Consider the following 14,056-nt stretch of genomic DNA (forward strand, 5'->3'; position numbering starts at 1 on the left):
TGCCAAAGCGATGTCCGGCCAAGTATGCATCATAGGGTAAATGTGGTTGCCGATTTCTTTCCAGTAATCATGTTTGCTCTTGCCGGTGAGCTCATTCTTTCTCTTGGCCTTAACTGCTTGAAACCTGTTCAGTGACTCCTGGACAGTAAACACTTCAGTCGTGTGCACTTTGATGTTCTTGAGTACGGTCTTCTGTTGTCGCGCTGGATTGAAGGACGAGCGACATCAGAACCCGAGCGATCGTGGGCTGTGGTACCCGTTTCCGCGATCGACATGCCACTAGTCGGCTATTTATCAACGACAGCGTTGACTGCGTATGACGTAAAGAATGCATGAGGTGTATTAGTTATAGAGGGAAATAGCGGAACCAGGAGGTGAATGTAGTGATGCACGATTCAAAATCACGTGAACGTAACTTCGGTTATGCATCTAACTTCTTTTGGAGTAACCTGTATGATCGGACCCTTTGCCAAGATAATTTACCAAGCATAACATGCCTCGTTGCTTCAGCTCATGAATCAGTACGGAGAGCCATTATCAACATCGATGGAAGCTGGAGCTACATCCGTGTCCAAATAATACCCAAGAGTGCTGCCGCGCGAGTCCAATACTCCCGCTCTTATGACTCGCGGTATGGTGTTAGTTTGAATGACGACCGCCATCCATATGACCTCCAACGGCGCATCCAGTCCAGATCCCTTGGATGCAGGTGAGCCAGCTCTGGGGCGACATTGCGGCAGCGTGAGTCAATCTGACTGCTTCGGACCTAGTCGACTATGATCCGATCGAACATCTGAATGCCATCTTCTCCCATCCCTCAACCCTTTCGTCCGTTGCGCAGACCTCCGAAGCTCTCCGGAGCTATCAAAATCAATTGGATAGCGACATCGCCCAGTTAGTCGAGGAACAGGTTACATCCAATGCGGAGAGCGTGCAGCGGATACAGGCCGCCAAAGCGGACCTGTCAGAGCTCTTCAAAAAGATCGATGATGTGCGCGAGCGCGCCTCCCAGACCGAACGCGCCATCACGGAAATGACGGCAGATATCAAACAGTTGGACAATGCGAAGCGGAACCTGACGCTTTCGATGACGGCCCTGAAGCGGCTTCAAATGTTAACGACCGCATATGAGCAGCTGTGCTCCCAGGCCAAAACTCGCCAATACCGCGAGTGTGCGCAGCTGCTGCAAGCCGTCATCCAGCTCATGGCCCATTTCAAGTCCTACCGATCAATCGACCAAATTGCGACGCTGAGCCGGAACGTCGCCGAAATCCAACGGGAGCTACTCGAGCAGGTGTGCGAGGATTTCGAGATCACATTCGCCAAGGGCGAGGTAATGCAGCGACGGGGGGTCCTTGCAGAGGCCTGTCTGGTCGTGGATGCTCTTGGTGATCATGCCCGGTCGCGAATCATTACATGGTACTGCAACACGCAACTACGAGAGTACCGGCAGGTCTTCCGGGGGAGCGACGAAGCGGGCTCGCTCGATAACATCTCCCGCCGCTATTCGTGGTTCCGTAGGATGATGAAGACACATGACGAGGAGCATGCCAATATCTTTCCCTCTTCCTGGCGGGTAGCTGAGGTCCTCGCCAATGTTTTTTGTGAAAACACGCGAGACGACTTCAAGGGGATACTGGCGCGAACAGTGCGAAGTGGCCAGACTATCGATGTTAACCTCCTGCTATCGTGTCTGCAGGAGACACTGGATTTCGAACACTCGCTGGATCGGCGCTTCTCCACGCAGTCACGCGCATCGACAGACACATTTACTTCCTCCACGAACGAGGCACCGGTTTTTACGCAGGTGATCTCGGAAGCCTTCGAGCCGTATCTTGGTGTGTGGGTGGATGCACAGGCCAAGCACCTGGCCAGCTTGATTCCAAAGTATCGACAGCAACCTCTCAAGCCAGATGATGAAGAGTTCCATGCGCAGCTCGTGATTTCGTCATCTACGGAGCTATTTACATATTACCGACATGCACTCGCCCAATGTTCGAAACTTTCCACTTCGGGCAGTCTAGCGGAACTTTCCAAAGTGTTTGCAAAATATCTGGATCAATATGCCCAGCAAGTACTTCTCAACTACCTGTCGGCTGGGTCGAACTCTTCTACCAAAGCTCTCTCTGTGGAGGACTTGATTCTCGTCCTCAACACGGCAGATTACTGCTACACAACGTGCAACCAACTCGAAGAGAAGATCAAGAGTCGTATCGATGAGAACCACAAGGCCAGCATTGATCTGCAGAGCCAAGCAGACTCCTTCATGGGAATTGCAAGCGCCACCGTCCGTGGACTGGTGCGGAAGGTCGAGGTGGAGCTCGAGCCCTGCTGGCGGGAGATGCGGAACTCGCCATGGAACAAACTGGAAAATGTTGGCGACCAAAGTTCATATGCGAGCGAGCTGTTGTCCCGGATCAAAACGAAGTCTGAGGAGATCGTCTCCCTGCTACACAAGCAACAATACTCACGAGCGTTCGCAGACCACCTCGTTGAATTCGTCTCGAACACCTTCCTCAGCAACATCTACCTGTGCCGGCCCATCTCGGAGACCGGCGCTGAACAGATGCTCCTTGACTCCTACACGCTTAAGAGCGGTTTGACCACGGTGCTACCGGCGCCGGCGCCGGCTAGCTATGTAAAGCGCGTCAACGCAAGCTTCGGCAAGATTGACACAGTGCTGAAGACGATTCAGGTGCGCCCGTCGCCACCAGAAGCCTTAGTACAGGCATACCTTATCCATATCGCCGACCGCAGCGAGGCAAACTTCCGGCGCATCCTCGAGCTGAAGGGCCTCCGGCTGAAACACGAGCAGGCACCGCTTGTCGAGCTGTTTCATCTGCATCGCGCTTCAGACCGTTACGCCTCGAGCCTGCAGCAGAGTAATCCGGTCATGGCCTTCCTGCAACCCTCTCAGGGTTCTTCCGCTTCAGGGGGCAGCAGCGGTGGTGGCAGCGCCGGGGTCCACGCCTCTTCCTCGATGGCTCAGGGCCTCAGTTCGCTCAGCACAACTGCCGCGGCGTCTCTCGGCGGCGGCGGCACGTCGCGCTTCGATGCGTCCCTGCTGGGCTCGGCGATTTTCTCCGCGGCCAACGCGACAACCTCTTCCTCCTCCAATGCAGCAACCTCTTCCTCTTCCCCTATCCCTACTACCACCGCTCAAAACACAGCCTCCAACGGCACCGGGCCGTCATCCGGCACCGCTACGCCTTCCACAACAGCTCCGTCTGGGCCGCCCCTCGCCGCTGGCGAAACAAGCGGTCCGTTCGACACTACCGCCACCACGACGTCGTCGACGTCTTCGGCCGCTGCGAATCTGAACGAAAATCTGAAGAATTTGGGCAAGTTCTTCCGGCGAGACCTTGGCGGGTTTGGGGGCCGATTCGGTCGTAGTGACGATTCAGGGCGGTAAATAAGGGACCTATGTGTTCTCTCCGTTGTCTTGTTCGGTTGCATGGGTTCGGGTGTGGATGATCCTTTAGGTATGATCTGTACCTATGTAGATAGGTAGTTGTTGGGTTGTAATAAAGAGGGCTGGGTTTTGCTTTGGTTTCCTTCATTCAATGCTGGGATATGACAGTTGGCGTGGAATCAAGGTGAATGCCTAGCCACCAGTAGACGTTTACAATGTCAATTATCCCAGGCCTGAAGGCCTACATCACTTGAAAACAGCCCTTGCAACAACATTATGCCCCTCCCGAGTACAAAGGCTCAATGATTGTATACACGCAGCGCATAGGAAGCCCTCTTTCGTCAATCCCGAAGGCGAAAGTGGCTACCATAAGCCACCGTATCCCATCACGAGGTCACACCAAGCAGCACCGCCAGGCTTGCACGCCATAACAGGATGTATTTACATCCGCAAAACGCGATATGGAGCCCGTCGTGATTGGATTGGACAGCATTACTTATAACTTTTGCGGAGGCGGTAGCTTAGGGAGCTGTGGCATAGGTACCTATATACGTATGTATTCTACATTTTCGAAACAATGTAACATCATGCAAGCGCTTCGCTCCCAGTGCTAAGCGAGATCTTGCCATCATGGAACAAGTAGCTATTTCCACTCCAAATGCGGAACAGCTATATCAATCTCAGATCCATAGAGGGTTGGAAAAAGTGCCGGCAATCCTCTTCAACATCATTATAAACTGAACAAGGACCCAAGTAGTCAAGAACATCATTGCTCACGGCCATGAAACGCAGTCGTCCTCTATGTCATCGGGTTTTCCTGTAGCAAGGGTTGTGCCTGCGCTGCTTGAGGGCCATTGATGATAAGAAAATCATTATATCCTTCCGCCACAGTGACTGGCGTCTTGCCCATATTCTCCACCCATCTTCTCGTCGAACTCCGTGTCCGTACTCGGGACTCTGGCCGGACTTGTGCCGCCGTTTCGCCCTTTCGGCCATACAGATAGGTTATTAAAATTCGGCCTTGCGATGTCTTGTTGAGGAAACGGCGTATTCGGCTCGTGCCGGCCCGCCCAATCAAGGTGATGACCAGCGATACAATCGCAATGACAGTGGTCAAGAAAAGAACAATAAAGGCGGGAATAGCATACGGCCAGTGATAGCGGACTCGTCTTTGCATGAACTTAACAGCCGGGGTATTAGATGCAGACGCGGACATAATATCTCGGCTTTCAAGACTTGAAGAACCCTGAGCTATCGCACCATGCAATCCTCTGGTCCCAACAACGGCGTTAGAGGCCAAATCGGTCCAGATCAGATTGAGAATCTTCCCTGTCGATCCCGCTGTTCTTGAGAGTCTCTGCCACCGGCGAAGCAACGCCAGGCTGATTTCTCCAGAATAGTCGGGAATATCCAAACCATTAAGAGTAAGAGCTGAACTTAACCCAAATATGGTTGACACACCCTTGCTGTAGAACTCAGATCCTGGAAGATTGTCGTAACCCCCGAGCGAAGAAAATGGGCCAAGTGGGTATCCAGGGAGGTAGAGCGACTCTTGCTGCAGTACATACAGGCTGATATTGCCTTGATCTGGACTGGAAATCAGGCCCCATAGTGGATTAACATCGACAAGTTTCTTGTCCGAGCGCTCAACTCCCCATAGAGGCTTGGACTTCTCATCAGGGTAGACTTTGTCTTTGATTTCAGTGATCTTGAGAGCGGACAAATCATCGGTTCCGTTGAATTTGAACGTCACCTTTTTGATTGTCGCCTTGACTGTCATGATGCAAGAGTACATCGGAATTGACCAGTGGCTCCCAGGTTCAAAAACGATTGATGATGAATTGCTGTCCGTCCGGATTGGTGCACCATACACCATCCCACACTCGGCAACGAAATTGTCGAGATTTGCATCATTCTGTCCAGCGTTGCCGACACATAGAATACCTGCGAATAATTAGAAGACACACTTCACATCCCAGTTAACGTCAACCTACGGGCATTAAACATGTCATGCCAGCTGATATTGAATGGATTCTCGTACAGAGACCCCCCGCCAGCAAAATGCGTGGTATTTAGGAATGTGAAGTTCAAAGATATATTATCCTTAAGGCCCACGCCGCTCAGGTAGTCTCCATACGTAACTGTAACTCTTAACTGATTGAAGTGAGTTGAACTCGGATAAGAGGGTGAAATGCTACCGTTCTCGGACATCAATGGGAATTGCCTTCCCACGTAAGTGGATGGCCTAGAATCCGGACCTTTGGCGTCTCCAAGATTTGTCACGTTGAAGAAAAGCATGGACAACGCATTGTTCATCCAGGCACCCTTGTAAGCCCTATCCCAAAGTTGAGGATTGCGCTGCGTATTCGTAGTTGAGTAATTGGGATATGGCAGGTCCAGATTCGCAAACCCACCGCGATCGGTCAACACGAGGTGGGCAATTTCAGAAAAACGCGGCTTTTCGCTAGCAAATCTGGGAAGACTGAAGTCAAGCGTCAAATTGGTATCGACGCATACTGATTCCGGCTCGATGAACAAAAGATCTTCCGACCACGTGCTACCATATGGCGTCCTGGGCGGCGCACTGTGGTTGCGAAAACCAATGCCTCCATTCTTCATGTCGACAACGAGACCTTCAACTGCAAGATAGTCGTCGGCCAGGATATTGCTCGAGATCATGCGGAAGCTATCGACCGGATATGGCCGACCATTGTCGGGCACAGTTCCGTTCGGACTTTCACTGGCAGTATTCCATATATAGGATCGAGATTGAATGTCAAATATGCTGGAAACTGAGCCCTGCATATTTTGCAGACCGCTTTGAAATACATCGATGACGTATTGCGGTACATGAGAATCATAACTATGGACCTCATAAAAATCGCCAGTTGCGTTGGAGGATTTTGTTATATTGCTGAAAGAGTTCGGGCACTCGACTGGCTCAGAAAATCCACAAATGCGACTCCAGGGCAGATTGACTCGTGGTGGTGTTCCCCGCCCAAAATCGGATTGGTCTTGGATGTAATGAAACGAGACATTTTCTGTCCATTCGTCGTCTTCGACAATTGTCTGGTATAGTCCGAGAGGAGTGATCACTGCCGCAATCGCGGTCAGGAAGGCGAGAATTGTCTTTAATCGTGTAATGAGTACAATATGTCCAGGGACACCCCGAATCGAAGCCGAATCCGCAAAAAGCAACGTAGGCCATCGCGAGGAATGTAAAAACTGTCCGATTACGGACCTGCTATCTCATTAGCTCATGTATAGATCTCTTCTTGTGTCAAAAACAGAGGTGATACCATGACACGGCAGAAACTGTGGTTGCCTTCGTGCGATCTTCCTTCAAGACGCTGACAAGAATTACAGGCAGCGCAAGGGGTATGACGATTTGAACTGGTGCGGGAAAGGGACTGTCAGTGAATTTTGACAGCATCTCATCTCCAACACTTTTGCACTAGGTACTTACTCAGGGCAACCGCTGCCGCGATCATGCCCGAGACATCGGCAACATCGAGATCGCTGAGAGTCACCACCATGGTGGCTATTCCCGGAGCGTGGAACTCAAGAGTTTGAACTGCAAAGCTAGTACGCGCACTGGTATTTGAATCAATTTCTAATCTCATAAAATTCATCGCTCGTTGTGAATCATCCACAGGCCATGATCCAGAGGTGCTGTCTATCGTAACCTACTAGCAATTGACCTCAAACCTATGGATGATGCATCTGACTCGTATTTTCTGCTCCCTGATTCGGCCGGATGGCATCAACAGAGCCTAACTTCGATAAACTTGTGATTCGATTCCACATGTGCGCTAACGAACTACTCCGTACATAACTCTGAATAGTCTACATAGAACGATTTTGCATGGTTTCTGTAACTTCTACTTCATACTACAAGGTTAATAGGAAGTGCTTCACAACGGATAACAGGGCCCGTCCACCGTAGAACTCTAGAAAGCATGCGAGTGTGTCCCTGGAGCACGGTACGACAGACGATAAATACACACACACACACACAACAAAACCTAAACAGGTATTGGAAATTATCATCGCACCTTTCTCATCGTGAATTTCTCATAATCTTGTCCCAGGTTGGGCTGATGGCCGTGGACACTAGACTTTAAATCGCGTTGTTCTTTGCCCTGACATCTGCTATTTGAAGAGCCTGAACCAGTAGGGCGCAAGCTCGTCGTCAAAAGAACATGGGACATCTGCCAGACTCGAGCTGAACTCACGACGGAATTCATGAACACAATACATAGAAGCATGATTGCATCGTGCTCGTATTTCAACTGCAGCCCTAAATTATTTACTACCTACTAAGCTACCTACCGCAATTTCGTCTTGGCTCAGCGATGATTGGTTTTTTTTGTCCTTTGCCTCTTCTTATTGGTAGATCATCTGCAGCCTGCTTCGATCCTCGACTGGGATACTAATTAGTCTGCATCTGGTTTTCGATTCTTCGCGAGGGCTGTGCCATATCCAAGCTGATCTCGATCATCCGGCTAAGATTTGAATCTGAATCGATCTTTAATTCCCCAATCGAATTCCCCATTTCTGGTCAAAATAACTAGTACGCTGACATAAATAATGCGATAGCATTGTTTCTTTTCTAACGTGTACAGTAGTAGAGTATATATAAAAGTATGAGGGAGGTAGGTACCTTTACCGAACGACGAAATTCTTCGGGGTTTGAAATTCATATGTGCTTTGAGTTTCTCCAATCTATGAAATGCTCAACAGCCTGAACTGATGGTCAAGGACTAGCTTTCATATATCAAGTTAGTTCGACTTAACAGTCGGATCTAGAAATCGTATAATCTTTCTGTTTTCTTTTCATAGCCGCTATGGCGGTGACTCTTAGCGATCTCGACGTTGCCGATGTTTCGGGTATGATCGCGGCAGCGGTCGCCCTCAGTAAGTAGTACACAGATGCTTGAAATGAGATACCATTCGAGGATGCTGACAATCTATATCGGACGTCAGTTCAAATCTTTGTACCACTTGCGCTGTCAATAATTCTCGTTGGGGTTTTAAAGGAAGGACAAGCGAGAGCAACTACGACTTCTGCCGTATCATGGTATCAATACCGTCATGAGCCGACACGAGAACATATATGTCCAATCTATCTGACATGCCTGCAGGTCTGTGATCGGACGGTTTCTTCATGCTTCGAGATGGCCGACTCTTCTTGCTGCAGACTCTGTTTCGATCCGGGGGGTCCCGCTGCCAATTGTGCTCCTTACGCGCCTCAAAGCCATTCTCGTTTTCCTAGCCGCGATCGCGGCGGTGGTCACTCCTCTTGGGCTATATCAAACCATCGTCGAAGGTGAATGGACAGAAAACGTCCCTTTCCACTATATTCGAGATCAGTCTGAATTTGGACTCGGAACGCCGCCGCGAGTCGATTTGAGATGGAACCGTTATTGCGGTGATGTTCTTGCAGTCGAGTGCCCTAACTCATTCGGCAACATAACCACACTCTCCGACGAAGATACCGGTTTATATGAGAACAGTTATGACCCCTACGTGCCTGAATATGTGATTGATGTATTCCAAAGCGGCCTGGAAAACATGGAGGACTCCGTTTCCAGCATGTTTGACATACAATCGCGATCCTACAGCTGGGAGTTGATTAATGATATTCCTGGCGATGCCGAGCCCGACTATAAGCGGCCACATCCGGTTGATAGCTTCCGCATGATCTCGAGCAATATCCTGGCCGACGACTATCTTGCAGTTGAAGGTCTCGTTGTCGACATGAAGAATGGAGGCATTGGTTTTCGCAACCACAGTGCGCCGCCCAGGACGCCATATGGTAGCACGTGGTCGGAAGATCTTTTGTTCATCGAGCCGGAATCAGTATGCGTCGATACCAATTTGACGCTCGACTTTGGTATTTACAAGTACATGAATGAGGCTGGCATTTTTTTCTACAGATTTACTGAAGACTTGAATTCCACCGTCCTTTCCCGCCTTGTGTTGACAGACCAAGGCGGATTTGTGAATCTGAATCTGTCGTACCCTGTTACCAACGACTTACACAGCACTCAGCGGGAACCGCAACTCTGGGCGAGAGCCTATAGGGGCGCCTGGATGAACAACCTCTTGACCATGGTGTTTCTGAATGTGACAAACCTTAAAATCAAAAGGGATACCGATTCCAGGCCATTCACTTACTTGAGATCACATTTGGGAAAGCAATTTCAGTTGAATCATCGCAATGGCGGCCTGCTGAACTTTCCGAAGGTCAGCCCCGATAGATTTTCGGCAAGCTTCTTGTATGGGAATTACTTGACAGCTAGTGGCTTGCCCAATGACGTTGGACTGTTCAATTCCACATTGGTTAATTACACAATTGACGGAGAAACGTCAAAGTCAGGTGCCATAGTGAACATTACCGTCCTCAACGAGGAATCACTGTATGAAAACCCCTTCAACGTGACCTTGACGGACTTTCTTTCAGCCAGTAAGTAGGCCATGATATTGCCAGAGCATGGTTAACATGGGTAGATGATTTGTGTTCTGGTGTGGCTCGCATGGATGCTGCCAACATCGACAGCTTTGACGTCGCTTGTGGGCTGGTGTTTGGTACACCGCGCCGAACGGACGGTGACAAATCGTCAACTAGCGTTTTTGATCCCGGAAGCAACTGGTCAATTCCTCTTTATTCTTGCGCCATGACTACAAAGGCAACGATTAAAAACGTGGCATTCAGATTTAACGGAACCGACGATTTGTCTGCAATCAAGGTCACGGGGATACAGAATAAAATATACCCTAATGATGATTCCAAGCCACTATGGGGAGTTGAAAGAACGGATAAGAGGGTTGGAGAAGTCCCGCGGCTATGGGGGTTGATCTCCGACTCAGACAAAGGGAACGTTAGCGTGCACACACTACGGCAAGAGTCACTGTACCTGCCTGGACGCGGAAGCAGTCCTCTACACTATGAAACACTACTATTATCCTCTAACAGGGGCAACCAATATCTCCCAGGAGCCGAATTTTATACCAAGGCACTAGCATCTGTGTTTGATATGGGCATGGACATTCCCTTTGGTTCGGGCCTCCCAGATTACACCGGACGAACGAGCTTGGCCATGTATCGTCGGTGGCATGAACTTTCCAGAACAGCAGCAACCACTCCGAAGATTCTGAACCTGATTTGGACCGACATAGCCTCCAACGCCGTTGTTGGCACCAGAGGATGGCATGGTGCAAGAACGCAGAGTTCTTCGATGCTCACGAAACGAGACAACGTTATGTCTAAGCAGGCATCCAATGCTCCCGCTGTTAAATATATGCAGAGCCGAGTCCGCTATCGCTGGGCGTATGCTATTCCCGCATTTGTTGTGCTATTTTTCGCCGCCGGTATCGTGTTCGCCACAATGGTTTTTGCTCTGATGGGTCGGGTCAGCACGAGTCGAATGCGCCAATACCTCAACCTGACGTCCCAAGGCCGGATAGCAACGACCTATCTGTACGGCCAGAATGGTGAAATGCCAGCGCCGCCGACATCCCATATGCGAACTCGAAGTTCGACGAGAAGATGGGTGGAAATTATGGGCAAGTCTCCAGTCACTGTGGCAGAAGGAGAAAATGATTTCCTTGCCATTGATGATCCCCGGAGGCCCCAAGTAATCCTTGCCGCAGGGGAATCCGAGAGTACAGAAGGATCCCACTGCGATCCTGGTCAAGGAAACAATGGATCATAGCAACAATGGTTATGTGCCTTCGTTAAAGAGATGGACGAATAGGGTTCCAAAAGATGGATATTTACTTTTGGTACGAGTAGTTCTCTGAACATAATTTCTTATCATGAAACCTGGTGGCCTTCGAAATTAGTAGCGCGATATCGACCAAGGCACAAATATCACCTTGTTAGAAGGTACATAAGCAAAAAGTAGTGTAGAGTATCCTTCTCTCTCCGTCTTCTTCTCGCGCCTTTAGTGGCCCGTAAAGCCCTCGGCAAGTCCTGTTCGCCATACACCGTATCTGCAGACTGAGACCTCTTGTTTTGGCGAGCTGTTCAGACGGCAAATGGCTCAAGTTGGAAACCATCACCGATGGAGACTTTCGGCCATTGGCCATGAAAGAAATAACAACAAAAAAAAATTACATCGAGTGGTTTGGAATTGCCCCATGAAAGCAGGCAAGTATACTGAACAGGCCAGGAAAACGATGATGGTTGGTGAAAGAGGTTCCAGAGCATAGAACAACCCAAAAATAATTATTAGGGTGTCGGATTAGGGTTTGAATAAACTAGAATGGAAGCACACGGTCGCTTTGGTTGCAGATTCGGTCGCCGTCGACTGACTGCGCAGACAACGAGGTGGGCAGCTCGGCATCTGTGTAAGTTAGATCTCATCTGCTCGTACACGGTATCGGAGACCTGGGCTCATTTCAAAGTCCTTGCTCAAGTTCGTGACGCCGGAGGACTCGTTGAACGTGTTCTTAATCCGGCTGGTCGCCCAGCTCATCGTAGGTATCCTCCAAAGCCGACGCTGTACACGAGAAATCAGCAAGGCGCCCAAATGGCAGCATGTTTCGAAGAGCATTACTTTCACATCAGCGTCCTTGTGGACGTCTCCAGCCTGGGTACTAGAGGCCCTCCGCATAAATGGACAGAGTGTCCGAAGATGTTTCATTCTGCTGAGGTGATAGATAACGTTAAGTGGCAAAGCGCTACGGCAGGAGACGATACAGTACGTAGGGTGCCATTTCTAGTCAATCCGCAGCGAAATACTGAACCTTTTTCATTCATTGCATTCATATAATTTCGTCTGTCAATATGAGTACATGCGCTTATACAACACCACAGCACCATACAACGAAGCGTGGCTAGGCTTATGACTAAAACCTATTGATATTCACATCGTCAGCACTTGCCTCCGAACCAAGTTCATGAACACACGAAACGAGGTAGTGATAATGTGTTGCGTCATAAAAAAATTAGAGTGTTGTTGCATTTGGTTCATCTTCATCATCCCTAACCCCCAGGCTATGAGAGAAAGAGACTTGGGGTTAAAAAGTCGTAATCATCCGCAAGGTGTGGGAATGGGGCAGGAAGAAAAGGGAATGGAGAACCTACCTATTGCCGTGGATTTGTGTGGATAAGAAAGTGAGATCGGACCTGCGACGATAAGCAGCAAAGGATAGAATTTGGAAGAAGAGGCGGATTCGATTTTTCTATCACTAGCATGTTCGTTCTAGTACATGTCGTAGTCATAGCCCGTAGCAGGATTGTCGCCGACCGTGCTCTACGCTCAGTCGAACAGACCACCGAATCCTATATAGTGTTAGCTGGCGACGTGGGAGATACGGTTATGGCGGGTATGGCACTCACCTCCTTCGCTGCTCTCAGACTCTTCCTCCTCCTCTTTCTTGGCCGCTTCCGCAGCACCGCCAGCCGGAGCAGCTTCCGCCGCTGGCGCAGCAGCAGCCGCATAAGCCTCTGGGTTGGCAATGCGGTCCTTGAGCTCCTCGATCTCAGGCCAGCTGTACTCGGTCTGGATGGCCACTGCAAGGACCTTCTTGTAGGAGTTGATGACAGAGTGCATAACCGACGGCACCGTCGGGTAGTTGACCGCCAGGGAGATCGAGGCAATGGTGTTGATGGCACCGCTCAGCGACTTGAGCAGCTGCTCATCATCAATGTCCAGGACATCGGCGCTGAAGGTCTGACCATCGTCGTACACCTGGGTAATGGACATACCATAGGTGAAGGGAGAGATGTTCAGCATGTTGAGCAGCGTCGCCTCCGAGGGACCGACCTTGGCACCCTGCTCCACCAGCTTCAGATCCTGCGTGATTTCAATAGTACCACGAGAGATCTTGGTGGGGATACCCAGGGCCTGGAAGAACGACGTCTTGCCCGGTTCCATACCGGTGTTGCCGGCCGGGACGTGCACATCGACGGGCGCAATGGCACCAGCACGAGCCGGAGCGGCAATTCGGTTGGACAGAATCTTGGTGCGGACTTCCTTCAGGTCATCATTGGTGAAGACGAAGCCAACGTTGCCTACAAGACCGCCACGGTCAGCATTGTGCTTCTTTTCTCTTCTCCTGGTATTTTTGGTTCCGAGCTTGGCGGCACTTGTCAACTAACCCTTGATGTGAGGCAGAAGGCGTTCGTACTCCGGATGCTCGCTGAGGAAGCCCTTAATAGCCCGGCGGATCTATATTCTCTTAGTTAGCAATTTCCTATCCTCAAATGTCCTGAAACACGCATTCATACCATGGTGTTCTTGCCCATGAGGACCACCGCCTGGCCCCGGAGGCTCATCCGGATCTCGTGCAGCTGCTGAGAGCTGACATTGTCGACCGAGACAATGAAAATGGTCTTGTATTCCTCAAGGAGGCCCTTGAGCTTCTCGAAGTAAGCGGCCTTAGACTCGGACTTGCCCCCCATGTCTTCTTATTGGAATTGAAGATAGGATATTTAAGGGCAAGTGTGAAAAATCAGAAGTCGACAATGAATTTCTCAGAGAGATTGACGGGATTGAGGAGAGGAATTCAATTTGGACGTGTGCGATTTAGGAAATTCTGTGGCTCGCCTAACTAACCCGAACTGGGGTTAGCCTCGACCAATCATATTGCGCGATTTCACCTCCGCTATGAGATGCAAAGCCTCTTGACGAA

The 14,056-nt window shown here is 50.0% G+C and overlaps 4 protein-coding genes across 4 annotated transcripts; 2 read left to right on the forward strand and 2 right to left on the reverse strand.

The window, feature by feature from the left end:
• Positions 1-666: 666 nt before the first annotated feature.
• Positions 667-3,412, forward strand: VTN49DRAFT_4618 (uncharacterized protein; the record flags this gene model as incomplete). Its single annotated transcript, XM_069412584.1, has 2 exons — positions 667-709; positions 771-3,412. The coding sequence occupies 2 exons, from the start codon at positions 667-669 to the stop codon at positions 3,410-3,412; spliced, it is 2,685 nt and encodes an 894-aa protein (XP_069267813.1).
• A 799-nt stretch (positions 3,413-4,211) lies between these two features.
• On the reverse strand, positions 4,212-6,948 carry VTN49DRAFT_4619 (uncharacterized protein; the record flags this gene model as incomplete). The annotated part of the gene is made up of 4 exons (XM_069412585.1): positions 4,212-5,356; positions 5,407-6,653; positions 6,712-6,805; positions 6,879-6,948. The coding sequence occupies 4 exons, from the start codon at positions 6,946-6,948 to the stop codon at positions 4,212-4,214; spliced, it is 2,556 nt and encodes an 851-aa protein (XP_069267814.1).
• Positions 6,949-8,259: 1,311 nt separating this feature from the next.
• VTN49DRAFT_4620 (uncharacterized protein) lies at positions 8,260-11,130 on the forward strand (the record flags this gene model as incomplete). Its single annotated transcript, XM_069412587.1, has 4 exons — positions 8,260-8,329; positions 8,399-8,492; positions 8,557-9,881; positions 9,926-11,130. The coding sequence occupies 4 exons, from the start codon at positions 8,260-8,262 to the stop codon at positions 11,128-11,130; spliced, it is 2,694 nt and encodes an 897-aa protein (XP_069267815.1).
• Positions 11,131-12,681: 1,551 nt separating this feature from the next.
• Positions 12,682-13,826, reverse strand: VTN49DRAFT_4621 (60S ribosomal protein uL10; the record flags this gene model as incomplete). The annotated part of the gene is made up of 4 exons (XM_069412588.1): positions 12,682-12,704; positions 12,762-13,436; positions 13,524-13,593; positions 13,653-13,826. 4 exons carry the CDS (start codon positions 13,824-13,826, stop codon positions 12,682-12,684), a joined length of 942 nt encoding a protein of 313 aa, XP_069267816.1.
• Between the last annotated feature and the right edge of the window lie 230 nt (positions 13,827-14,056).

This window comes from Thermomyces lanuginosus (genome assembly GCF_041956635.1).
Source record: "Thermomyces lanuginosus strain ATCC 200065 unplaced genomic scaffold VTN49scaffold_31, whole genome shotgun sequence".
NCBI classification, from domain to species: Eukaryota; Fungi; Ascomycota; class Eurotiomycetes; order Eurotiales; family Trichocomaceae; genus Thermomyces; species Thermomyces lanuginosus.